The following is a 27,191-nucleotide window of genomic DNA, read 5'->3' on the forward strand; positions in this document are numbered from 1 at the left end:
TCCCCTCACGGCGGCCGCGGGCGGGGCGGCGGCGGCGCGGGAAGGGCCGCGGCTGAGGGGGACACCGCGGCGGGCGGGAAACCGCGGCTGTGGGGCTGAGGTGCGCGCGGGGTCGGGGTCGATGATGTGGGGAAGGGGAGCTGCGAGTTAAGGATTCAGGGAGGGAGGTTAGGAGCAGCAAGGATTTAGAATTTGGGGAGGGGTTTCTAGGGGCGCAGGGATTAGGGGAAGGGGTGTTGAGGGTGGTCGGAGAATAATCTGGGGGGACAGGGGTTTGCGGAGGGGGTCGAAGATTGGGAGAAGGGGTGCTGGGAGAGGAGGGTGTTAAAGGTGGTCAGGATTCCCGGGGGTGTGGGGAAACAAGGATTTGGGAAGGGGGGGTCGAACTTTGGGAAGGCGGTGCTGAGGTAGCAGGAAAGCGAGGTCAGTGGGAGCGATAGAGGGACCGGGCACTGGGGCGGGGTGCTGGGCGTGAGGGGCTCTGTGCGCCCCCGGCTCCCTCCGAAGGGGGCCGGGAGCTCTTGGCACAGCGCGCCGCCTCGTCCCTCTCCCAGGAGCCATGCACACGTCCAGACTCTTCACCCTAGTCCTGGTGGTGCAGCCGTCCCGCGTCCTCCTGGGCATGAAGAAGCGCGGGTTCGGCGCCGGGCTGTGGAATGGCTTCGGGGGGAAGGTGCAGCCCGGGGAGAGCATCGAGGAGGCTGCCCGCAGGTGAGGGCTGGGTCCGCGCCATGGGGACAGGCATGGAGGCACAGGTGAGGTGTTGGACCATCGGCAGTGGGCTGCAGGTGGAGGTACCACGGCTTGTCTGGTCAGTGACACCCTCGTGTTACCCACCAGTGCAGTCATGACCCACCTCTGAACACCTGCTCCACAGATAATGAAGGATCATCCACATGTACAGAGAAACAGGATTACTTGCCCTTTGTCATCTGCAAATCTTAAACTCGTCCAGTCTCTGAGCAATTGGAACATCCTATATCCTCTGTCCCATCTCCTGGACTCTGATTTAAACTGAGAATGAGTCTGAGTGGTGGGTGGAGGTTCTTGCACTCTTCAGAGAGGTGCAGGGCTTAATTTTGGCTATATAGGAGAATTACAACTTATTTAATTTAAATTATTAACCAAACTGCTTATTATTTGATTGTATGGTGACATTTTTAAGTGCTAATGCTGAGTTGTGGAATTTAATCAGTAAAAAGGCACTGTGTAATTTCTGAACCCTTTAGTACTGATTTCTTGTAGTTCTTTCATCTGTCTGGTCATTAAACTTAAGTTGCAAATCACAGCTGAATTGCTAAGTTCCTCTAAAAATTAGGTACCTTGTTCTTTACATGAATGTTGCTAATACAAAGCCATACTTTGCCATCTCCTCAGTTTCTGATAACGTGCCCAAAGCTGCCCTCGCACCTGCAGGAAGATCAGTCATGGTGTGCTCAGCTGGTTCCCAACAGCTTCTGCCCTCAACAGCCATCTCAGCTGTGCCAGCACAACCACCCAGGTCCTGTGGTGAGCTGGGCCCAGGGACAGAACGGTCTCTGTGCAGATGTGCTCCCAGCAGCACATGGCCTTAATGTACCTGACACTTCATCATGGCTTTTCGTGTCATTTATCATCTCTGAGTAGAGAGAGACATCAGTTTTGTCACTTAACGTTTGCTAGACTTTCCTGCCACCAGCTCTGGGGTAAATCTAATGGTTTCACATAGCATTTAATTCCTTGGGTGTGTTTACCTGTGCTGGCCTGAGTTTGACACCAGAACCTCTGTTTACACATGTCAAGTGCTAAAATTTTCCTCAATCCAAATGCAATGTGCCACAGCACAGCCAGCAGCTGCTGCTGGGGACTGTCCCCATCCCTACACCTGCAGTTAACTCTGGAATGACCCACCAGTTCCTGCTGAGGTCAGCTGGGCAGGAGCCTGTCCCAGAGCCAGGAGCAGCTGGACACACTGGCCACCTTGCTGGCTGGAGTACTGCTGGTGCAGTGCTGCCTCGGGGCACAGCCCTGCTGCAGGAAGCACCACACACTCCAAATCAAACTTCCTTCATACCAATTCCACTCTGCACTGGCAGTTGAGGTCTGAGGTTGTGGTTCCATGTTGCTCTGTCTCAGCTGGGAGACAGCAGGTCTGGCAGAGGCAGCAGGTGTGAAGTCTCAGCACGGGGGTAGTTAAATATTAAGCCACAACACAGAAGTTCCCAGAACCAGTAAGATTTCCATTTTCTGCTGTGTACAGCACATTCCTACAAGCACCTGTGCAGGTCCTCAGTGGCACATCTTGTAAGGGGAGCATTTAGTGAATGAGTTATTTCTAGTTTGCCACCTGTAATGTTCCCATTTGCTACAGAGCCAAGCAGCTGATGGATAAATTGCCTGGAGAACTGTAGCAGTGTTGTGCTTTGTTGTTCAATTATCAGTGCCTGTAAAAGGAGGCTTTTAGAGTCATTGCTGGAAAACTGCCTCTAGTTTAGACATAGAGAGCTTCTCAGAAGATAAACTAAAATTAGCCAAGACATTAATTTGAAGTATAATTTTGAAAGATGGGATCCATGAAACCAACACCAAAGAAAGCTGGAGCCTTAAAATAATTTCCATTACATTTTAAAATTGTTGTCCCTGCCAAATAGGCAACTGCATTAATTATTAACTACAACTAAAGATACACAGTTTCAGAGTATTCCTTGGTTTTGTACATTAAAAAAACCATTACTAACTTCAAGCCATGCTGCTTCTGTTAGAGGGAGGTAAAATTAAAAAAGCCCTGAGCACAGAACATAAAGAAAGGAAATAACTGAATGTGATTCAAGTAGCTGTGCATGGTGGTGCGTGGAAAAGAGCTGGCACAGCTCTCCAAGTGCTCTTAAAAAGTCCTGCCTTCTGGCCTCTTGTTATGCTCAATGTGCTTCCAAGGAGCAAAAAGGCAAAGTTTGCACAATTGCTTTGTGTTTTTTACACTGCATTTGAATGGGAACCAGAATTCTCAACCTTCTGTGTGCAAATGGTTTTATCAAGTGCGTAATTTAACTAAGCTTCAGTTTGCCTCAAAAGTAGCTGATTGTGTAGTAGATATAGATGGTCTTTCTTTCATTACCTGCTTCTGCACAACTCTGGAAGGTTCAGCTTGAAGTTAGCAAAGCCTTTTGCCTGTCTAAATTAAGTGTATCTTGGAGTTCTGAAGCCACACCCAGCTACAGTCTCATGACTTCACTTACCCACTCCTCCCTTACCACAGAGATTTAATGTCACAAGGACTAAATTATACTAAATGATCAATTCTCCTGAATCTTCCCCTTCCAACACAGACTGTTTTCCTGCCAGCCTCAGGAGCCTGAAATAACACACAATCCCACCTGACCTGGCTGCACTGTGGTGTTGTAGCTTTGTGGCTTGGTGCAGGTCAGAACTCTGCTCTGTTGTACTAGAAGAGCTTTCACTTTTGGTTCACCCTGGTTTCAGGGTTTTGAATGTGTGAGTAAAGCTAATGACTGCATTTTTGTCCTCCCCATGCTCACTTTCATGTAAGAAGTCTTTTTCTTGTGCAGGGAGCTCCTGGAGGAGAGTGGACTGACTGTGGACACCTTGCAGAAGATGGGTCAGATCACATTTGAATTTGTAGGCAACTCTGAACTCATGGACGTTCACATTTTCCGGGCAGATCACTTTCATGGAGAGCCAACAGAAAGTGATGGTAGGTGGCTGGTGTGGGGAAAGGAAGGATGTGCATGCTCTTCTGAGATAGCATTGCCCTTATAAAATGGAGAACTATTCACATGAAAATGCCTTCCAGAAAGAGGGCAACTGGGCTGTAGAGGGAAGCTGCTTGTTCCAATATTCACAGTGTAGGCAGCAAAAATCCATGAGCGAGTCCCATGCAGAGTTCTTTTGTTTTCTGCCACCAGAAATGCGGCCGCAGTGGTTTCAGCTGGACGAGGTGCCGTTCCATTGCATGTGGCCAGATGACAGCTATTGGTTTCCCCTGCTGCTTCAGAGAAAGCTGTTTCGGGGCTATTTTAAGTTCCAGGGACAAGACACCATCCTGGAGCACAGCCTGAAAGAAGTGGAGGAAGTTTAAGAAAGCAGAAGCAGTCAGCCCACATGCTACTGCCCACATTGGGCTACAGCATCCTGCGTATGACTTACAAGGATCTCCTTACTCAGCTCTCCAGAGAACAAGACTTATTTTCCAGGTCACTGCAAAGTAAGGAAAGTAAGGGGGTTTCTTAGAACAGAAATAAAAGCAAGAAGATTTTTCATGCTGTGAAGTCCCTGGTTGTGGTAGGCTTTGGTGGTTATGTGACCACAGCTATTAAAAACTTAAGTGTTAACCCTTTTTAGTGGCTTAAGCTTTTCCCTTATGGGTGCATTTTTTTTTTTATTATTATTAAAAATACTTTTTCTAGTAAAAGCATGTGTTGTTCTGTTGCAATAGTGCTGTGAAAGCCTTTTGAAAAGTTCAAGATGCTCCAGCTGAAGGCAGTTTGAGGTTATGGGAGTTAAGAAAGAAGCCAGAGGTAGATGTACAGTCCTATCTCAGCCCAGCTTTCACTGTTGCAGCTCCTGCTGTGAAGTCGAACTATTTGAGCATTTCAGGTAAAAATATGTGGAACCAATTCAACTTCCAGCAAGTTCCTGTTGCAAAGTGCCATCCCCTAGGGCTGCAGGCTTTGTCTCAGGGCAGGAGCAGGTGACTGCTCAGCACTGATGTCAGCCCAACCCAGCACGGTGGGCAGCACAAGTTTAATCCAATCACGCCAGAAATAACACATCACATGTGTAACTTCTTACACAATATTTTTTTTTTTCTTTTTTTCAAACACTTTTACAGACATGTAATACTCACAGATAGAATCTTGGAATGTCATGTAGGATCTGTAAACATTTCCAGTCTACCAGCTGTAGTAATAGTTATTTAATTCCTGCATTTGAATAAAGTGCTTCATACATAAGGCTATTTGAGCAAAGCAAAGATACAGGATATTCCAGCCAGGCAAAATTCACACCCTCTGAACTGTGTGGTTTTCTTTTTTCCTTCCAGCAGTTTTGAAAAATTTATACCACTCAAAAGCATCCTTCTTTATCTGCTCAGCAAGCCACAGCTCAGACTTCGGAGGATGAATTAACACCTGAAAACCTTACTTTTCCTTTTGTGCTGCTCACTTATTTACAGAGGTTTTGATACCCACCTCTGCTTCTGACCTGGCAGTGAGGGTTCCTGGCTGCTCTAACAGAGCATGGCTTGGGACAAATAGAATAAGCATGAAAGGACAAGCAACTTTTACAGAGTGTATGACCTTACTGCATGGTAGGGAAGGGCATGACTGGCAGCCAATACCTGTTAAACACCTTGGTTTATTTCCTGATGGAAACTGTAAATTCCTGGGTGAGAGATAACATGTGACAATCACACAGAATTACTTTGTTCCTCTAGGAGTTTGGGTAGGAATAAAACAAGCAGAGCTCAAGCTTGCACTTCTCTGTTATCCCACCTGCAGTCAGGTGAGTCCTTTCAGGAAAGTGCTTTCCCCAACCCTGATTTTTAGCTCATTTCAAAGAGCTGGGATGTTACTGCTCCTGCTGCCATGAGACTGATATGGTTAACTAAGTTCTGTCCCCAGCTGGTGATCTTTGTCTTCTAGTAAACAGCACAAACTGAAGAGTGTAAATTAGCCTGTTACAAATTCCAGGATTTACACCCTTGCATGGTTAAAGGAGAATTAAAAGCACTGGAATGTAGCAAGGCACTGTTGAACATGTTACAAACTTAGGAAGAGCAACTTGCCAGGAAGATGGAACAAGAGGGAAAGAAGGATCCCAGATTTAAGGTATTGTAAATAGAGTCTTGAGCCTTTCAACATGATACTGACAAAAAGCCTGTATATTCCCACTTCACAGCTGGAAGTGGAGAAGCCCTCAGGAGTGACAAAACATAGAACCCTTTTCAGAGAACAATTTTCAGGCAGCCTTTCAGGGTCTCAGGTGTTTACTGCCCTGGTACCTCCAGGATTGCTCAAACACACACAGAAAAGCTTCCATTCACAAAAGCACAGTAACACTTTGGCACTGCATCTTGCAGGAGCATCAGATCTCAGATAGGCAGCACACACTCCTCAATCAGTCTGGCTAGGTTAGTGTTTACTGCAGAAGGCAAGAGCATGGAGCTAACAACAACTGTTTTCCCCACATTGTCTAGGACAGACAGACAGCTGAAGTCAGCTTGATGGATCCTTGGAGTCCCTGCTGCTTCCCTCTGGAGGAAGGAAGCTGTGCTTGATGATGCCCTCCAAGTCTGACAGATCCATAAACTGAACGTAACAATGACAGTAAGGAAATCCCTCACACATTGAGGTAAACAAACAGTGCTATTTGCACACGGATCAGTCTCCCAGAAGAAAGGTTTGCAAACTAAGGCTTGTATGAAAAATAGTGCCTGCATGTGTTTAGGAATGAGACAGAAAAACTCTGAAAGTGCCAGATCAGCTGGATCAGCTTTGAGAATGCTGGGCCTCAGTTCTCAAATACCTGCTGAACAGAGTAAAACCAAAACAAGAAAAGCCCACTCCCAAAACGCTCCTCAAAGACATGAGGGCTGACAATGGAGGAATGGGGTGTTTCTGAAAACAAGGTAATTTCAGCTTCTTTATAGGTGTTGTGATGTGTGTATTATTGTTACAGTCTCTGCACTAGGACTGTACAGGTTGTGCTTGAAGGTGAACAGGAAAGAAGAGTTAGCCTAAAGCCCTAATGTCATTTTGATGTTTGCTTTTTGGGGGGTTGGTTTTTTGATTCTAAATCAACTTCAAAATTGTAATGTTTTTCTAGAAGTGAGAAGTCCAAAGTTCCATTCAGGCTAGTCCTTTGCAAGCACTCCTACAGAACACTGCCCAATCAAACAAGTAACTTATGAGACCCAAAACATAAAGTATTTTCTCAATTTCACTGTTCATCACATCAGGCAAACAAGTGAGGGAGTGCTGAGACTAAGCCAGCCATAACCAGCTAGCGCCTTTTGATAATGCCAGGAGTGCAGAGCATGGAAAAGTCTGGTAACACACTTTGCACACTTGAACCACAAACCATCTTTCTAATCAAGACAAGGTCAAGCAGAAAAACCTGTTGTACCGTGCCTGAGATTATATCTTCTCTGTAACTGGACTGTAGAAACATTTCTCTCCCCTGACAGTTTGCTCCAGCTTGTGAGCAGAATTTCTTGTGCATCGCATAGGAGATCTCCAGGAGAGAATTAAATCTGTCACAGCCATTTGAAGTTCATCTGTCTCACTGGACAAGGCCCATGTGCAGGAGGAAAGTGAGTTAACATTTGAATTGTTGGAAAAAGCTCTTAATGCATTCTGTGCAAGGTTGGCTACACACTGCTTAAGGCCCAGCACTCAAGGAATTCACCTATAGCAATGTATTTACTCCACTTTGAGGAGTGTGAGTAATGTTTTTTCAGTCTCCTGAAACTGGGCAAATAACTTCTCTTGCTCCTAGCTGAAGAAACTAATCCAGAATTTCTACCCGGGCTAGGAAGAGTTTGTTGCACTGAAATTTCTAAATTAAAAAAAAAAAATCAAAACAAAAAAGGTTTTGTGATTGGAGGATTTAAATAGATTTCCTGATAATGGGGAAGTTCCCTAGTGGGAAAATATTGTAATGGTTCCAATTTAACAGCAAGCACTCATCCTTGTTAATGTGCTTCCTTTTTTACCCATTCGAGGAAAATGCTAAGAAACCAAGTCACAAATTCCCCTTTGGAAGCTATTTTGGCCCCAGAGAAGTCAGGTTCAGGGAGTCCTGTTCACACAGGGTTTTGCTGCAGACGTTTGCAGTTTGATTATCAGTTTCTCTGGAGGATATGCACCATTTCCCCTGAGGTAACACGACATGTACGTTCTCCCCCTTTGCCTCCCAAGGCAAAGCCACTGGAGATGCAAAGTGGAGAATGTTTAGTCCCTTTATCACAACCACAAACCATTCTGAAAACCCCATTACCAAGGGCTGTGGCATTTTAGAGATGAGAACATTCACTTAATTGTCTACTCTCCTTCACAAACAAACATACTGCAATGCTACCTACAGCCAAGAAGAATGACAGTAACATCCTGATAATACTGAATTTTTGCTAATGAACTTTATCAGCACTGTGTTCCAGCCTGCTGGTGCAACAGGATACTTCTGATATTACACCAAAGAAAACACCAGCCTTGAGGTCAGCAGCTCACCAACAGATCTGAACAGCCACTCACCAGATGGAGGTCAGAACCTCCAGAAGAAATAAACAAGCTACCTTGTAGCTGTTCCACTCCTGTAGTACAAGTGGTTCACAATTAAGGAATGTTGTAGTCAATTGTTTTCTCATTTATGCTAGGCAAACTCCTCTGAGTTCCTGAACCCAGCTGTCTTTGGCCCCAAACTGAAAAATATGAGCAAGTCCCCAGGCTGCCCTTCAGCCGTGAAGGGAAACACACTGACAATACAGTCCATCCAGCACCACCAGGAAAATCCCTGTCACGGAGCAGTGCTGACGCCTGCCCAGCTGGCTTACAGAATCCAACCACTCCACTCATTTTGTGCTAAGGTCTAGCAGTTAGAAATCAAATCCAGATGCCTACAATGGGATGGGGGATGGCTTTCAGCTTTTCTTATGCACACACATCCCTAACACAGGCCCTCCAAGGCATAAAAGCAATTTATCTCCACTACAAGCAAGTGCTTCAGCTATCCTGTTCATCTCAGCACTTCAGAGACGTGCAGAGATGTGTCAGCACAGCTGCAGATAAACACGATTGGAGGACTGTTAGTACAGGATGCAGAGGCCTCAGCAACAACAAACACTGCAGCACTCGCTGTGCCAGGCCATATCCCGACCCCATGAGGAGTGTCTGCAGGATAATGAACCTCAGTTCTGCCCCAGGGCATTGCAAAATTACAAAATTGTCTCTATATCCGTATGTTCTGCCCCACATCCAGTCTGTCTAAATCAGAGAGCAGCTCAAAGCAGCAGTATTAAAAAAAAAAAATAGCTGTTTTGGAGGATTCATTGGAGGTAGAGGTCCCACCCCTTCGTTGATTGCCCTTCTTGCTCCATGTGGGATGCTTGGAACATTAATTGGAAAAGAAATTTCCCTCTGGAGGTGAGAGTGGCGGAGTTGGCATACTGCTGGATCCCACAAAAAGGCAGCTCAACTTCGGCTTCAATTCATTCCAAACTTTACTCATCTGTGAGTGGAGAAGGAGAGAAAGCAGACATGACCACACAGCAGCTAACAATCTCACCACATGGAATTTTAGCAGCAGTCTTGGGCATTCAGAAGCACAACACAAATTTGCTGAAGTATTTTCAGGAAGTTTAGTGGACCCAGAATGTTCCTGTCAGACCAGGGTAGCTCCATGAACATTTTCCTGAGCTTGTATGGAAGGGAGATTTCCCTTCATCAAATTCCTTCACTGAAGGGATGGAAGGGATCTGAAGGAGAGAAGACTTTTCTAATATAACCAAAGCTAGAAAGCTGTATGTAGGGAGTATTAAAGGCCATATTTAGAAACTCCTTTTTGTTAAACCCTAAGTTTTAGAGTAAAACCTGGAAAGTTTTCTTGTCATACAACATATTGTGTAGCTCAACAAAAAAACAGATTAATCTAGCAGAAACACATCATTCATTAAAGAGTAGAGATTTAATGGTTGGGTCTTTTTCAGTTACTCACAGGGTAGGGCCAGCTACAGATGAGAGAAGAAAAAAAAATTGCTGCAAGAAGATACCATCTTTTAGAGGGGTTAGAGGCCAACCCTGATCCTCACCCCAAACTGGAAAAACCTCAGATAACTTCCTAATTTATGAGAGAGCCCAATTGCACAGATGATTAGAGGATGAAGGCCAATGGATGAAAACAAATCCATTAGTATTTGGATGAATTCGTATCTGGTGAAAAAGGACACAGTCTAGAACTCACCTCTTTGTGACCCTGAATCTGGGAGTTGACAAAGGCCCCCAGAATGTGAGATGTGAGAGGCAGGTAGATGTGGATGAGCTGTGTCTCCTGATGCAGACAGTACAAGGAGAAGTAATTCCGCAGCTCCATGGTTATGATCGCATTTTCTTGCTGAAAGAAGTGACCAGGAAGAGGGTGGGAGAAAAGAGAAACGGGAGAAAACAGCATTCCTCCCCATACCAGCAATTCAAACACATACCAAAAACCTAAAAAAGGCAGCTCCTGGAGCTGTTTGATACAACCAAACTGCCCTTTCTATCATGCAGACTGCTGCTTCCCATAGCTCCTGCAGATGATGTGCTGCCTGAGAGGCAGTAACAAGTGTTGAGGCAAACCAACATGTTTTCCACGTGGCACAGCGGGGAGCACAGATTTCCCAAAGTACAGGCCACCCTTTCTGCAAATGTGACTGAGCTCCAGAGCAGCACCATTACAGAGTCCAGTCCCATCTTTTGCTCTCTCAGGTGCATGCCCTACCTCCACAATCCGAGACTCCAGTTGCTCCACTGATTCTGGCTCTTTGTTCTGCACAGTGGCACTCATCATCTGCTTCTTCATAACGCTGTACTTGTGCAATGCTCTCTGGTGCTTGTGCAATACCCCCTTCTCATGCCTTTCACACAGGTCCTTTATGGGAAAAGAAAACAGCAGTGGAGCCAAGAGTCAGCAAACACACAGCGGAGTACATCAGGACACACACGTGTGGTCACACTTTGTCATTTCTACACTGCAGATTTTTGCTCCTTTGTCTTCAAGAGGGTCAAAAAATGCCAGTAGCTAAGAATATAAGAAACAAAACTACTTGAACCCAGACCAGTGAACTTAAGAGGCAACCTGGAGCATCACTTCTGCCAACGTTTTGGCTCTTATCAGCCTCTTATCTTTCCTGACCTTCTCAGTATTAAGTGCTGGCAATTAATTAAAGTGCTGGCTCAAGTCCTTCAAATTCAGTCCTGGCCTGGGAATGTCAGGAGAGGCTACCACATACAGATGACCAGAAGATTAGTATTAAAAAAATCCTTTCATTCATAACTGAACTCATGTCTCCATGAGCAAATCAATAGCAATCTAGTTCACTGCTTTGACTCAAAAGCAGCCAAATCTAAAAACAAAAATTTAGCTGATCCATACAGTTTAACCAGTCATGTTTTTAAATTCCTTGCAGAGTTTGCTCTTTGGCAAGTTCTCATCATCAGCTGAGCTATCAGGAAAGCTAGAGCTCCTTATGGCCAACAGCCACTCCCCTCCCTCTGCCAGATGCCCAGTTTGCCTCTGAACTGGCCTCACAGACAGTTTTCCATCCAGTTGGCGTTACACCCTCTAAAAAGCACAAACTTGCTCTAAACAACTTTCTTGTTGGCAGAACAGCAAAGCTCACTTTATAGGACTGGAGTAAATCCAGGAAAAGGTTCAACTTCTCCACCACATCATTCTCTTCCTGTTTACCCTAGAAAACAAGGAAAAAGTACATTTTACGTAAGCCTGGCATCACAGCCCTTCATCCCCCCACACACCACTCAGGCTCTCACTGCTCTCTCCAGGGCACATCAGCGCTTACACAGCTGCATCAAAAATCTCTCCCATGGCACTGGAGTGTTTAGTCTTCAGTGTGCAGAACAAAGACCTGACTGAGGAAGGAACAGCTTTTCCAACTGACTGATCATTAGAAGAAAAGGAGTTGGTTTCACAGGCCCATGTGTCAGTCCTTTCAGCGCATTCTGCCTGGAATTCCTTCCTCGTGCAGTTTCCTCCAATCTTTCATCTTCCCTTCCTACAAGATAACTAATCCATTAAAACTCTTCCTGCATCTTCCCCGTAATAGTTCATGCATCAGAAGGCAGAGATGAGACACCACGACAAATTTCACTACCAATTTTTATTTTATAGAATACTCTTTTCTTCCTGTATCAGTAGAGCTCTCTGGAGCATAAACTCCAGAGAAAGAGACCTGGCCTGACTGATCTACAAAAGCACACTGTTTTAACACAATGAGATGAAGAGCACTGAAGACAAAACTATTACTTTTCCTTCCCAGACTGTCATGTTCTCACATCATTCTGACAGTCATTACTACTCTGTACACTTAGACCAGAATGTGGTGCTTCTATCTGAGTGATTCTGATGTAATGTTTAAGTACATGAATATGAAAATTTGATTCAGAAGTTATTCTGGGTTCTCTGCAGCAGATTAATAAAATGGAACACAGCACTTTTGCACAGCTCACCCTAGTAGTGAACTTAATGTGTGCAGTAACCATTTAAAAGTAAGAAAGAAAGCAGATTTTTCCTTCCTTTCCATTGTCTGTTACATTTTTTCCCAATTTAAACACAGTCCAGGTATTTCACACAAGCTTGAACAAGCAGGCTGTTGGTTGAGGATGTGAGTTTGGATTACAGTCTCCCTCTTAACTCTTGAAGGGCTTATGTCCACAGAGCTCATGACCGAAGATGAAATTTAGGGCAGCAGTGTGCCTCATTCATGTTACAAAAAGAAAAAAAGAAAAAAAGGACAAAAGTAAAGGACTCACCTGCTGCACAGCCTTATCTGCCAGAAGTGCAAATTCAACAGACAGACCCTTCAAGGCTTGTTTCAGAGTCCCCCATGTGTTGTTATTCAAAGCAGCCCAGGAAGGAAGTGGAGTAGTGTCTGAGCCCAAAGCACTGGAAGGAGAAAAGCAGTGGTCACATCTAGGAGACAAATTCCACTGAGTGGATAAAGTTATTTGCAGACAACTGTTTCAATTCTGTCTAAATAGCTCACGGTGCCGAGCTACTACTGTCCTATCACAAATGCAGAGTTAACTGTGTACATACTGGGGAGAGAGACAATAACACAAGTACCCAAATGTGAAGGTATTTCTGTTTTCATTCCTCACTCTACAGAATGCAGCCTTAGTCAATAGTGTGTACTTCCTTCTTTTAGAAAAGGAAAATTTATTATGTCCTACAGCATGCACTGAAACACCCATTTTTACAAGACCATCTGCAGGTAAACTTTACAAGAGTTTTGAGTTCCAAACCAAGAGTAGAAATCAGCAAACCCTGTTCCTCCAAACCTACCTTAGCTCCTTCCCAAATATGAGGAGGTCAGAGGCGTTATCGATGGCTCGCGAAGCGATTCTCTCTGCACGGTCCCGGAGCTTATAAAAGCTGTTATAAATATTTCTGATCAGCTCCCTGCTGGCAGCAAACTGGGCCTGAATGTCAGCTGGGAGGAAGTCCTGAAAAAGTACAGAGGATTACTGGTGGATAAATCAGAGGCACACCACAGTCTCCAGAGGGACAGGCTTCCCTCCTGTGCTCACTCTGCCACTGTGCTCTAACAGCTCTGCAGAGATCCGTTTCCCACTTAGGTGTCCAAGTCACACCTCTCACAATCAGCCCTAATTTTCAGAGGCAGAAAGAGGTTCAAATACCCAGCACAGACAGAGTTGGCAAAATCTGCAATTCTTCTATGTCGTTAAAACAGGGTTTGTGAGGTTTAAAGCTCACAAGTTCTGATCTGATCCTACTGGTAAGTCCCAGCCCAGTAAAGTCAAGCATGAACTGAAAGTTCAGCTTTTTTTTGACCAGTTTACAACTGGTAAAAGCCTGAATTAAGCTCCAGTTGCAAAACCTTCTGCAAGCATTGCAGGAACCTGAACAACAACTTGTTTTGAAATTGCTCAATGAACACAGTGGATGTGTACTTAAAACTTGTCATAGCACCAATCACTGGGATAAACAGATATATGGAGAACTTATAACTAGCTTTTCCATAACAATCCAAATTGCTCTCCCACAGGGAGAGAACAGACAGAATGAGGGCATGAGCACAAGGGAAAGACATCAATCTAGACATTACCTTTTAAATTGTGCAATTTGTGCATTTGTTTGTTATGCAAGTACAAGTAATTACAGAGAAACACGTTCTAAAAGCAGGATTCATTGTTTAATCTATATCATATTCATGAACCAGAATTTAGCTAGAAATATCAGGCCCTTAAGAGTCAAAAGTTTATTTGATCTTTTCAATAAAATTACAAGTCCTTCAAACTCTGGAAACAACTGTCTCCTACTTAAGGTGTCCATCACTGCACAAATGCCATAATTGAAGCACCTGGAGAAGAAAGATATTTGAAGTAGAATAACATGTTGCAAGAAATTCATATACATACCTTGGCCTGGGTAGCTAATCTGCAAGTCACAAATTCATCTCCTACTCCCTGGACCAATTCTCTTAGCTTATTCTGTACATCCTGGAGAAAATATAGAATCAAATGAGCAAGAAAGAACTATGAAAAAATACTGGCAGTTCACACAGGTCTCAGATATATTGCAGCAGCAAGGCACAACTCAGCAGATGCAGCTTTACCCAGGTTAAGTTTCATTTAAGGAAAAGCATAATCTCTGTTCCCCTAAGAACAGTTATCATTTTCAAAATATTACACTGCTGGCATTGAGTGAAATTACCTTCCACTTTCCACTGTGGAAACACCTACTGAGAGAAAATTCTCTTCATCCCAGGGAGCAAAGCCATGTAGGTTAACAGCAATTCTGAATGCTGTGCCCAGCGAGGCAGTTACAGCAAGACTTGCAAGCTCAGGACTATTGCTAACAAACACTCACTGAGCCACTGAAGGACAGGAAGAGTTTCAAGAGCACATCTTCTGAGAAAGGGGGATGTCGAGCCACCAGGTTTATAAATCGCTTCAGCGCTCTCCTCCTCGATTCTATGAACTCACGATCAGCTGCAGGAAGAAACATGAAATTTCAATTAATGCCCCCACATTACATCTCAGAAAGAAAAATCACTGCAACAAAAACCAAACAATGGATACCTATAGTCTGTCAGCTCCCAAAACCAGACCTTTCAGACTGACCACCTGAACAAATATTCTGTCAAGCATTCTTTACCTCTTACCAAAATCCAGCATACATAGCTACACATGGTATTTCCACAGGGCAGGTCAGGGAGGAAGGACAAACAACCAAGCCTAAGGCCTGAAACCTCCACTTACAAACTATGGGCCTACAGAGCTTCTTCCCCTGAATCAATTCTACAAAGGATATCCCAGCCTGTCTTAGGACTCCCGAGATCAGCATCCATCCTTTTTATGCAAGACGTCAAAAAGTACTTTGGAAGACTTGCACAGCAATCTGCAGTACATCCATCCAGAGTCTTTACTTATAAAACTAAAACTACAAAAAAAAAAAAAAAAAAAAATCTGTTCATCTTGCTGAAACAGGAAGAATTTCAATCTGACAATAACTGCAATAGGGAAGTAAATAGAAGTTCCTGGAGTTCTTCAGGAACAATAAAAAATAAAACCAAAAATTAAAGGAAAAGAAAGCAGCATAGAAAGAAATTGAAGGAATGCTCTTATCTATGACAGTACTCTCATATCATGCAGGATTTTAACTCTTTTGACACTTTACCTACACGGACATTTCTGAGCTCGTGTACACACTTCCTACAGGATGTGCCTCAGATGGTTGCTGTCCTCCAAACGAGCAGAGTAGGTCATCCATCTCCATCTGACTGATCCCCACTGGGATCCGTGTAACTCAGCAGAGGGGCACACCAAGAATGAAGCACAGAGCTTTGTCCATCCAGGTCTGGGACTTGGAGGCTCCAAGAGTCACACATCTATACTAATCCAACAAACCCTGCGTGCTGCAACACCATTTGTCAGTCCATTAATCTACTCTGAAACAAGAACTACCCATTCCCTTTCCTTTTTCCTGTTTGCAGTTTCCAGTAAGCCCACTTCCACAGTTCTTCTATATGCAGTCACTGGACTAAAAGCAAACACTCTCTGCCTTATCACAGCTTTGCACTGTTAGAACTGTTCTCCTAGCACAGTTTGAGAACTAATCCTATCAGTTTTCTGTCTAAAGTTATGCTATGTGTGGGAAGAAATGCAGCAGTGAATGCAGGGAAATATCAACAGACCAGCAATTCAAGGAAGTAACATTCCCTGACAAGTGAGAGATACTGGGAGCTTCTTTCAAGCATCCTCTGTCCACTGAGATTAATCAGAGGTCTCTTTTTGCACATGTGTTCCATGACGTGGAAATTCTGGCTGAGAACACTGAATCAGGTTAAACTCACACATGGGTTTCACAACCCCCCAAAAAAGTCTTCACAATTCACATCCCATCATAAGAATATATGACCATGGAAACTTTTCAGGGGTGTAATTTTGCTTTGCTCCAGTTCAATATACACCCTGCTCTGCTCACTGTTTATCAATTCTGCTTTACTAGAGCAATACATGAATTCCTCAATTGAAATCAATTATTTGAAACACATTGAGCTTAGCACCATGGGAAGGAGAGAAGACACTAAAAAGCTTGTTCTTTCACAGAATAAAGTATTAAACAAGACAGAATTTTATACAGTTATACAATTTTTGAAATAATAAGTGCCTAAAACTGGCGTCAATATTTGAGATTAATGAAAAAATGTTCCTGAAGGAGCTTTGATATGCTTTCTGTCTTGGGATACTTCTTGGTTTCTAGTCTAACTGCTAAAGTATACTTGAATGAACTTACATGGATTTCATTTAGGTTGGAAAAGAACTTTTAGGATCACTGAATCCAGCTGTTGAACTAATACTGCCAAGTCCACTACTACTGATCACAACCTGTTTTTCTAAGAAGCAATACCTGCAACTCTGCCATGCTCTTGTGTAGAATTACACCCAAAATATTTTTTAGAAAAATCAATAGACACTGAAATTCTGCATTCATATCTCACCTATAGGAATTTCTAGCATGGCAGTAATTCACACCTCAAAGTAATACACACAACTATTGTGTATTATAACCTCAAAGCTGTTGTCTGAGGCAAGCAGAAGTCAAGACTTTCAACCTTTTAAACATTTCTTTCCAACAGTATCATGCTTGCACTGTGAAGCAAACCCCAAGTCAAAATGCAGATGCAGCTTTACCTCCCAGCATCCTCTTTGGGGGCAGTGCTGGCACCATGCGGTATGGGAACTTCTGCAGCAGCATCTCGTGGAACACCACAAAGTCGTTGTAGCGTCTGTACACCGAGCACTTGAATCGCTGCAATTAACGAGGTGGGGATAAATCAATGCACGGCTTAGACAGCAGCACCTCCACTTTTTTTTTTTTTTTTGTTTTTTGTTTTTTGCACTGTAAATACAATTCCTTCACTAGCTCAAATCAGTTTGAAATATCCAGCTACCTACGCCAATTTGTTACAAAACCATTCCGTTTTTGTTGTCATACACCTGCTTTTGTACAGAGCTCAGGTTTTCAAGCAAGTGAATTCACAGACCATTCTTCACAGCTCAGTTAGATGGTCCATGCTGCAGAAGCCCAGTGCTACTGCATTACAAGTCAGCCCACACAACTGGTCTACTTAAAACCAGCATCACCCAGCACATCTAAAACACTCAGGATTTGCTAGGAGAAACTGCACAGACATTCTGAGGAGGATACATTCTCAGCAAGCCCAAAGCCTGTTCACATTACCTTGCTGGAAACCTCATATTCCACATGTTTCAGAAAAAGGCCCTTCTTCTCAGGTATAAGCTCCACCTGCACACTATCCTTGCTCAATAGCTCTTGTAGGGTGTGGGAAAGCAGCAGTGGATTTCCCTGGGGCGTCTGCATTAGAAACTGTTCAGCTTCCCTTGGTTCATTTACTGGAGGCTTTGCCAAATCTAGAAGACAAAAAGGGAAAAAACAGTAGACCTGATAAGATATTGTAAAAGAAGGAGCCTTAAAATATTCTGTTCCTTTGCTTGGTGCTTCTGGAGTGGTGCAATACAGGCAGAAGCCCAGCCAGGCCACTCCCCTGGGAGGATGTGCTGCTTTCACACGTTCACATCATCACTACCTCCCTGCTCGCAACACCCAGGAGCACCACCAATTATATCGAGTCACAGAGACATTTCCACTAAGCAAAGCATCACAGGCCAAATTTGTCCTGTGAATCAGCTAAGAGGCCTGCATTTCCTGTCTGTCCAGCTCCCACCACAGCAGGATCTGCCAAAACGAACAAAACCCTTGCTCAGCACTTTTGGATCCTGCCTAGAACAACTCATGGAAGGAAAGAAAAATGTGTCGTTTTACCACGCTGCAGAAATTTAATCCATTAATTTTGCACCTCATTACAAAGGAAGGAGACACTTCATTTGACATAATTTTATTAAACTCTATGACAGTGTGCTACAGTGAGCATGAATTACAATAATTTACTATGTCAACATACTTAAGTTCCAAAGCAGAGAGAAAGGTTCCTAATAAGGGCTACCAACCCAACAATTCCTCAATCACAGCAAGCTGTGGCAAAATCTTTAAAACTTACCTCTTCTCTTCCACTGTTTGTAGCTAGAAAACAAAGAGTTTTTGACAGCAAATTTGACCATAACTGGGCAGCTCTGGACAGTAACTGACTCTCAGATGCAGAAGTGAAAAAAGATGGGTCTTAAGAATGTGGCCCCAGAGGACAAATGACATCAAAGAAAGGGCAAAGCTGATGACTCAGAGTGTTCTCTTATCAAGTGCCTGACTGCAGCCTGTTATCTCACCCTGACTTCATAACTACATCTATTATGTGACTGTAAACTAAGCTTACATTGTTTTTCAAAGCCATCTTTTCTTTTCTACCCATTCCACACATAGGAAACAGTGTGAAAAATGAGGGTACAACCCTGGACTCTGTTCACCCCATACCTGAGTTCTGCTCTCCAGTCTGGAGCAGGTGGGTTGCTTCCTCTCTGTAAGAGGCATGCTGTGAACAAGCTCTTTATAAAGCATGTCAAATCCACTGATGAAAGGCACCTAGAAAAGCCAGGTAGGCTTCATTATCCCTTCCTTGCCATTGTGCAGAAGTTCTTAAATATATCTACAATTTTGAGAACACAGTAAAACTACAGGAGCAAGAAGCATTTCTTTCAGCTTCAATACATAGTTCAAAAAGTTGTTAACTGGGTAACAGATTAACTCAAGGAAGATAAAAAGCCATATCCTTTACTTGAAAGCCCTGACCTTCTCCTGATAAGGATTTCCCAGCTGCTCCTTCATGTGCCCTAGGCCCTGATAAACAGGGAAAACAAGCAATCTTTAATTCCTCAGACTTCATAACAGACACTTTGCTGTTTGTTCCATAAAATGACTTAATGAAACCAAACCAAATTCAGGACAAATTACCTTATCCCATATGCCTCATCGGGCTTGAGATTCCTGCTAATGTGACTCAGAGAAGCAAGTCTTAACACCTCTGCTTTAATAGACATATCACCTGCTAACCCCACCTATGCAGCAGCTCCTAAAGATGTCCAGCTACCTACCAGAAATCTGCAATAAAATAATACAAGATAATTCAGTGTTGATATGGGATACTGCTGGATGAAGTGATAATGTCTGTAGAGCACAAGGCATCCTGGATTTCCAGAGCAGCAGTTCTCAGTGTCCACCCTGGCAATTCTTGGGTTTAACTGCTCAAGACACAGGACAGCAGATGTTGTTCCTCCAATGCACACATACACATCCCCCGCAGAGAGTTCCAGAGCCTTCAGTGATGCTCAGCCACTGGCTGATGTTGCAGAGGCCTCCCCTAAAGGGGGCTACTCAAAATGCACCCCAACTAACTCCCCAAGCAGTGCCAGTCTGTACTAACACATCTCCTCCTGCCTATTGAGTCACTGTCTCTGCTTCCCATCTTTCTGCTGGACAACCAACAGCACAAACCAGCCCCTGAACTGGGCTCAACATTGTCTGGTTAACTCCTGGAACCGCAAAGGCAAGAGACAGGTATGAGGAGAAAAGAAGTATAGGGTGAACCATGAAACTCTCACTGTTTCATCTTTAAGCCCCAGAACCAAACTGCTGCTGAGGACTCTGAAGTTCATTACAGGTCTGAACCCCATTACCCAGTAAGACATCTACAGAGTGTTGCCCCACCAGGCAAGACGCCACAGTCCTTTGTCAATTCAGCCATGTTGCCCTTTTCCTGGTAATTTCTCCCCAGTTTTTATCAAATTATTCTCTAATTTTGCTTTCTAAAAATCACCTACAGGATATGCCTTCTCTTTATCAGCAATTCACACTCTTGCCTCTCCCTGAAATACTCTGTAGCTTCTTTACATCTCAACCTTGTCTAAATGTGTGAAATCACACAAACCAGACAATCATGCAAACAAGTTTGAATAATTACTGTTTAATTAAAAACCTCAGCATGTCTGGTATCAACAAGACAGAGTGAATCTACACCATCAAACACAGGTCTGAGAACACAATAAAATGACTTGGGAACAGCTGTTTAACCTGCTTTAGGAAACGCTTATCATGCCATTAACACTAACCCTACAGAGCGATATATACTGGAGTTATTCTTCAGCCCATTTTTCATTCTACTTACTAAAGAGCCTATTTGGGAACAGCCTCAAGAGCCCTGGCCAGGAATGGTGGATAATAGTGGGAACTCATTGGTATGAGCTCCTGTGTTCAGCCAGTAAAAGGATTTACATGCATTGTAACAGGACACTTAACGCTTCCCATCACGCACTCTCCGCACTCTCCGCTGGAGAACAGCTAATTGTGAAAACGTTCCCTTTGGTTTCAGCAGATCATTATCTTGTAAAGTTTATATACAGAGAGCAGCAAGTGGATACAGAAATGAGGTATGGAATGGTCCTCTGGAACACAGGGAAGCAGATGAAATAAAAATCAGCTTTTTCCTACAAGCTAGGCTTTTGCTACAGCAGTTTCTCATCTGTTGTCAATAAGGTATCAGGAAGTGGCCTGATACAATTGAAAACAAGTTGATATAAAAGTAAAAAATAATACATACAAACATACATATGCAAACGAGAAGATAACAAGAGGACAAGACCTAAAAGTTTGAAGAAGCATTCAAAGCATGGCCTAGTTTTTGTTTGGTTGTAAAAGAAAACAGCTATGAAAATACTGCGTAATACTTTTTTTTTTTCTGTAACAAGTCAGATAGCCTTTGGACTGAAGGGAGTTGAGGAACTTACCCAGAGAAAAATGCAATAGAAAATTTCTCTACTTCACGCTTTAGTTAGTGTTTCATGCTCTAGTTAGTGCTCAACATTCATTACTCCACTGATACAACTGGGCAGCAATCTGCCCTCCATGGAGTTACCAGTTTCCTTCATCCAAATTTCCAAAATCATGCGTTTATGAAAGCCAGAGCAAAATTCCAAGTACCTGGATAGCTGCACAGAGTTTTCACATGTGAGTAAGCACACCCAGTAGAGCGATGCCAGGGCTGGAAGCAGAGGTGGTAAATCACAACATTCATCTCCCTTCCCTGTTTAAGCTCTGCCAATCAAATTTGGAGGCCTTATCTCCATTTTACAGATGGTTGATGCTACCAACTCCTTATTACACCAGGTGATAATCAGATAAATTTATCCGACATACTTAAGTAGATGGTGCCACAGAATTACTTACTGTATTAGTAGCATGTTTACTAGAAGGAGTAAGAAGCCTGTAATGAAGCAAAACCTTCAGGAAAAGCAGCTCAGATCTCTCTTCCCTCATCACAGGCTACAGCTGCGCAGAGCAGAAGGGATCCAACCCACAGGAAATGCAAGGAAATATGAAAACTGACTGGTTTTGTGCACAGATACCTCAGATTTCTCCCTGGAAAAAGTGAGGGCTCCACTACCAACTCCAGGGCCAGGAATATTAAAGCAGCAAGGTAAATATCATTCATCAGCATTTCCCTTTCCTTTCTGTCTTCTCATGAGAAGCCCCAGGAATTATGGAAATGCATCTCCTCCTCACCATGTCAAAAACATTCCTCCATATTTCCAGAATCCAGCGTCCACATCAGCTTCGCTGAAAGCTGGTGCAGATTTCAACTACAAATTCAAGCAGATTCCCATCTTAGTTCTCGTTTTTAAAATATTACATAATTTGAAACTCCCTTAAAAAATAAGAACAACAGAAGTCCCACAAAAAAAAAAAAAAAGCAAACAAAACTTTTTTCCTATTAAAGGCTTTATGTTTGTTTTTTTTTTTTTTTTGAGACAAATGCACACAACTTGTTTGGGTTGAAGAATTTAAAACCATGCAATTTTTATCTCAGAAGGAGAAATAATAATCAGTCTAACAAAGCTAAGTGCTGCACAGCTGTGTGTTCAACATGGAAGGCAGGTCTGTATTTCTTACAGGGTACAAGAAAAGTTCTCATATTTAGCTTCACTCTAATTAAGAATCTCCTTCATTCTTCCCAACAATTCCCATGTAAATACAAGCTACCCAATGCCAAAACAAGATAAAATAGCACACACTATCATAAAATTAGATGCTAGAAACAGGCTCCAACATTTTGTTTTTCTCCTTAAAAAAGCCCAAAACTCCACCACCACAGATGCCAAGTATGTACCCTGCACTAGTTAGTCTGGGTTTTCTGGGGTGTTTTTCTTTGGTTAGGTTTTTTTATTTCTCCTTGGTTTTTTTTTTGTTTTTTTTTTTTTTTTTTTTTTTGGTGTTGCAAATAGTTTGGTTTTGGTTTGGGAAGGGTTTTTTTGTGGTTGTTTGGGGTTTTTTTCCAAGTTTAAGATAGTTATTCAGCACTTGGTGCTCCTAACGATGAAACAGAGAAGTTATGCCTCAACTCAAAAACAGATGAAACTATTTAAGCTTTATTTAGCAATATTTAAAAAGCACCTGAATTTCTACAGTCCCTTGAAGATCTAGGCCTCTTGCTGCTTCTCAAACTACCACAATCCCATACTCCAGCAGAAAAAAACCTCAACACCAACTTGTCACACAGATTTACTGTGTGTGAAGAACTAACCTTAAGCCTCTTGCCCTGTTCTTTTAACTATGCTGTTGGATCATCAACTGATTCATCTGATTTCCCAAGTCTGGGGATACAAGGGACACATTCCAGTCACAAGTCAGCCATGAGCCACAGACCCCAGCTGCAGCCAACACAATAAAGTGAGATGCAGCTACTTTGAAGAAATAACAGGATTAGCAGAGAAAAATCCAATGAGGAATGTGCCCTAAGATTACAGGGACAAAAAGTCAAATGATCACTAGGGCTGGTTCCCAGCTCTCATTTTTCAAAAGATGTTGGAAATGTAAAAATTCACACCCAAAAATGTAACCCAGCAAGCAATAACCCAAACAACTACTTCGGGAAACTTTCACAAGGACGTTTTAGCCGGACTAGAAAACTGGCAAGTTTCCACAACCAACTGTCCTTATAGAGGTCAAGAATACCCCATGAAAAGAGAGTTTATCTTTGTTTTGCTTCTCATTTTCCTTACATGTTTCTCACCCTCCTGATTATGCTTGATGCTTAAATGCTTGCTTAGCATTTAAGCATTAAAAATGGCATTGCCACTCCAGACCCGTGGTTTTTTCACACATTTTATAGTTAGAACAAGCACATTCTTATCCCAAATCCTGTCAAAAAGAAATCATTAAATCTCTCCTCCTTTTGTACCAATCCCACATGTCTGGAACTGGTTAATTTTTCTCCCTCAACCTGCACCAACACATAAAACTTGAAGACTGTGGGGGAAATCAGTGGTCACGTGCAAATTATTCTGTCTGTAACCTGCATAGCCTTCCCACAGGCTGGACACACAGTTGGAGGTTTACCATCAGAACAAAAAGAGACACCTCACTCCCTACAAAGCCAACACCTGGATTACTCCCTGCAATCGTTGCAAAACAGACTCTCATGGAAGTAAAAGCAAAAGGAAAAAAAAAGTCAATAAAAGCCACTCTACAAAATTGACTTCTACATGCTGGACATTATCCTTTTTTGTTTTCTCTTCGATTGCATTAAAGTACTTCTACTTTTAGTACTGCTAAATAAAAACACAGCATTTGTATGTGCTCTCATAGCGGGCATCAGGGATACCTATCAGGACTCTCATTACTCTGGGTATTTCAATCCTCCCAAAACACTCACTGACAAGCTGCTGGTCTCCAAAAGCAATTACATATGGGTGTGAAACTTCAAAGATCTCTGAACCTGGATCATGATGCTAAAAATAAAAAACATTGCTGCATTGACAGCATTCTTTTTCTTTAGCCAAAATCATTATATACTCTCTCTCAGTGTTCATCATAAATTCTCTGCCAAAGAAAACCAAGTTTTCTAAAGAAGGCTGAGTAGATCAGAAAGGTACAGAAGCACCACCACCAGAAGTTAATCAGTGCAAGAATACTCTACTTGCAGACAACTGTTTTACCGCTATAAGGCTCCTGAAGCAGATGGTAAATCCATAACAGACATACCTGAGCAAGCTCTCTCTTTGGTACAGTAGGACATTTTTTCCACAAAGGCTGCTGCTCAATATGTTACATCAGTCCTGGACAGAAATATTCCAAAATAATTTATTTATAAGCATTTCTGCACCGGGAGCATCACAGGCCTAACAAGAGTAAACTCACAGTGGATCCTAAATACAATCAACCAAACCATTTAAAAAAAAAAAAAAAAAAAAAAAAAAAAACCACAGAGCAGGTACGAAACTTCAGCCACTTCAAAGAGAACCCGCTAAAAGTTTCCTTCAGTTCTTCAGTTTAACTGCTCAAGGAGTCTAACATGTTATTCCCTCAATTCACCCAGAGCTCCCTCCATCTCTCATTTCGCAACAAGCGCTGGCAGCATTTGGCTACAAGTTTCTTCATCGCAGACCCAGCTGCACGCTGCTCAAACTCCAGCGCCAGGAGCCGGTGCTTTCGCCGCTGGGAGCGGCGGCACAGGGAGCGCCCGCGCCGCTGGCACGGACCCGCTGCGGGAGGGTCCGAGGTGCGCGAAGCCCCCGGGCGGGCGGGGAGCAGGCACGAAATAAAAAATAAATAAAATAAAGTCTGAGCAGCTCGCAGGGAGCGCTCGGCCGCGTGCCTCCCACGGGAGAGCCTCGGGACGCGCCCGGTGCCCGCGTCCAGCCCCGCAGAAGGGCTCGGGGAGCTGACCACCGAGCTGCCGCAGGTAACCCCGGCGGCCCGGGCTGCCGGCGCTGCCGCTCCTTCCCCCGCGACCCCGCACGGCACCGCTGCGGCCCGGCCGCGGGAGCACCCGGGCGGGGGCCGGCGGGGTCCCGCCGCCCCGGGGGGAAGAGGGGAAGGCGGCGGCGCTTCCCCGCAGGTTTCGGCGGCGAGCGCGGCCCCGACCCCGGCGCGGAGCCCCGTCCGCTCCCGGGCGGGCAGCGCAGGGCGGGGGCGGCCCCGCCACCCGCATCCCCCCGTACCTGCGGCCGTGCCCGCGGGCGGCTCTCCGTCCATCGCGGCCGCGGTCATGTGAGGCCGGGGCGGCCGCCCTCCCCTTCCTCCGCAGCGCCCGCCTGTCAGCGCGGGCGGGGCGGGCGGGCAGAGCCGCCTCCCGCGGGGCCGGGGGCGAGGGGCGCGGGGGTTCAGCCCGGCCCCGGCCCCGGCCCCGGCCCCGGCCCCGCGGGGCTGTGCCGGGTTCCAGCGCTGCGCAGCGCGGCCCCGCTCGGGCAGCGCCCCGGCTCTGGGGCTGCGCTCGGACCGGCTCCGGCAGGGGCACCGAGCCGTCCCCGCCGCTGACCAGATCGCAGCGAGCGCCTCTGATCCGTAAAACACATCTCCCAAGTACCTTAAAGCGTGTAAGAAGTGATCGGCTCATGGGCTTAGTACAGGATTATTCCGATGTATAACTGCTTTATTTTTTGAAATCTGAAGTGATGGTTGTTGTGAACTTCAGGGAGGCTTTCTTGTGAGCTAGGAAAAGTAGGTAGTTGTTGAAGCTGTGCTTTGGGTTTCCAGTCACGCAATCTCAGAATCAATTGGGTTGGAAAAGGTCTGAAATGCTTGAGTCCGACCTGTGACCAAGCACCACCTTGTCACCCAGACCGTGGCACTGAGTGCCACGTCCACTCTATCCTGAAAGACCTCCTGGATCTGTGACTCTCCCACCTCCCTGGACAGCCCATTCCAATGTCTCAGCAGAAATCCCTCCTGTAAAGAAATCCCTGTGAAGAAATCCCTCCTGATGTCCAGCCTAAACCTCCCCTGGCACAGCTTGAGACTGTGCCCTCTCATCAGATGAATTACTCCAAGCTAATTTTGGTATATTTTCTTCAACCGAGTTCCTTTTCCCGTGGCATTTCTACCGCCATCCAGGTGATTAATCAAGTCTCCTATTCTCAGTATTTATTTATATTTTGCATGCATCTGGATTTTTGGTAAATTTGGTAGAAATGAACACTAAGCTATTCAGAAAAGCACAGAAATATGAACATTTGAAATGCAAATACACTTTCCAAAACTACATAAAAACAAGAACTTCGTGTATGAGCACCTCTCATTTTATTAGTTTTTTCCCACTTCCTGTACTTTATTAGTCAGGAATGATATAGCTGACATGGTAAAAAAAAAGGTGCATGTTTTGTACAGCAATTTTCCTAAAAACACTGTCAGACACAGAAAAAAATTTATAGATTTTGGACTTCCAGATTGAGGTGTTACAATCCATAATAATGCTTTATGTTTTCAACGTCCAAAGGACTAGATGCATTCCCTAATTAATATTCCTGATATTTCTTAATCATGGGAAGCTAGTCACCTCCATTGTGCACAGGAGAGAACTAAAGTAGAAAATTATGAAGTGAGAATTATTTCAGGGCTAACTGTGACCACAGTGCTCCCCTTTGGAAGTTTTTGCGCTGCTACAAAGATGTGAATGAGTCGAGTGATTCTCCTTTTCCTCCTCCCTCAGTGCTATTTCAGCTCAGTCCCCACGAGCGTGGGTGCAGACGAAAGCTGTGTATAAAATTAAAAAAGCATGACATTATTTAAGCTGAGAGGCCCTTCAAATCATGTTTGTGCAGCAGCTGAGCAGAGTTCTGCGTGCTCAGCACTTCTGAACACCACAGGATTTTTCGCCTATATGGCATTTTTGGAGAAAATGAATGGAGGAATCAACATGTTCTCATTTAGCTATAGATTTTTGATTGGTCTGTACTTAAGCTAATAGCATAACTATTTATTTGGTATAAATAAGATATTCTCAACTGAAGATTGCCTTGGAGTCTTGAAGAAAAATATTGTGGAAAATAATTCAATTGCAGAAATAATTTTTCAACAGGATCAGAAAGAGTCTGCTTGATGTAAGTTATTGAACACTTCTGTATTTGCTGTAACTGCAGCAAAAGCTTCTGGAAAACCTTAAGAATAAACAATAAATACTAAAGAAAAAAAAGGACACATGTCAGGAAGGG

General features: G+C 44.0%; 2 protein-coding genes across 5 annotated transcripts; one reads left to right on the top strand and one right to left on the bottom strand.

The window, feature by feature from the left end:
- Positions 1-8: 8 nt before the first annotated feature.
- NUDT1 (nudix hydrolase 1) lies at positions 9-4,333 on the top strand. Its single transcript, XM_021539692.3, has 4 exons — positions 9-100; positions 555-711; positions 3,546-3,691; positions 3,903-4,333. Exons 2-4 carry the CDS (start codon positions 560-562, stop codon positions 4,073-4,075), a joined length of 471 nt encoding a protein of 156 aa, XP_021395367.1. The 5' UTR covers positions 9-100; positions 555-559; the 3' UTR covers positions 4,076-4,333.
- SNX8 (sorting nexin 8) lies at positions 4,034-25,690 on the bottom strand. Of its 4 annotated transcripts, none has more exons than XM_021539688.2 (12): positions 25,203-25,295; positions 17,479-17,669; positions 16,929-17,046; positions 14,602-14,723; positions 14,151-14,231; positions 13,054-13,214; positions 12,522-12,654; positions 11,372-11,440; positions 10,471-10,620; positions 9,955-10,104; positions 9,063-9,222; positions 4,034-4,051 (listed from the first exon to the last, which is right to left on the bottom strand). In XM_021539688.2, the coding sequence occupies exons 1-11, from the start codon at positions 25,249-25,251 to the stop codon at positions 9,109-9,111; spliced, it is 1,338 nt and encodes a 445-aa protein (XP_021395363.1). In that variant the 5' UTR covers positions 25,252-25,295; the 3' UTR covers positions 4,034-4,051; positions 9,063-9,108. The 4 variants fall into 4 exon arrangements, with proteins under 4 accessions (XP_021395363.1, XP_077643016.1, XP_077643018.1 ...); XM_077786890.1 differs by lacking the exon at positions 4,034-4,051 and adding an exon at positions 24,244-24,317 and having other exon boundaries at positions 4,782-9,222; positions 25,203-25,241; XM_077786892.1 differs by lacking the exons at positions 4,034-4,051; positions 25,203-25,295 and adding an exon at positions 25,568-25,690 and having other exon boundaries at positions 4,782-9,222.
- Between the last annotated feature and the right edge of the window lie 1,501 nt (positions 25,691-27,191).

This window comes from Lonchura striata, chromosome 16 (assembly GCF_046129695.1).
Source record: "Lonchura striata isolate bLonStr1 chromosome 16, bLonStr1.mat, whole genome shotgun sequence".
Classification (NCBI taxonomy): Eukaryota; Metazoa; Chordata; class Aves; order Passeriformes; family Estrildidae; genus Lonchura; species Lonchura striata.

Coding starts and splice junctions, on each gene's coding strand:
- SNX8 (XM_021539688.2), bottom strand. CDS start 25,251: ATGACCGCGGCCGCGATGGACGGAGAGCCGCCCGCGGGCACGGCCGCA. Junction 13,215..14,150: donor GATTAGCTACCCAGGCCAAG/GTATGTATATGA, acceptor GTACTTTTTCAG/GACTTCCTCCCAGCTGACAT. Junction 9,223..9,954: donor AGATTCAGGGTCACAAAGAG/GTGAGTTCTAGA, acceptor CTCCACTCACAG/ATGAGTAAAGTTTGGAATGA.
- NUDT1 (XM_021539692.3), top strand. CDS start 560: ATGCACACGTCCAGACTCTTCACCCTAGTCCTGGTGGTGCAGCCGTCC. Junction 712..3,545: donor ATCGAGGAGGCTGCCCGCAG/GTGAGGGCTGGG, acceptor TTTCTTGTGCAG/GGAGCTCCTGGAGGAGAGTG. Junction 3,692..3,902: donor AGAGCCAACAGAAAGTGATG/GTAGGTGGCTGG, acceptor TTCTGCCACCAG/AAATGCGGCCGCAGTGGTTT.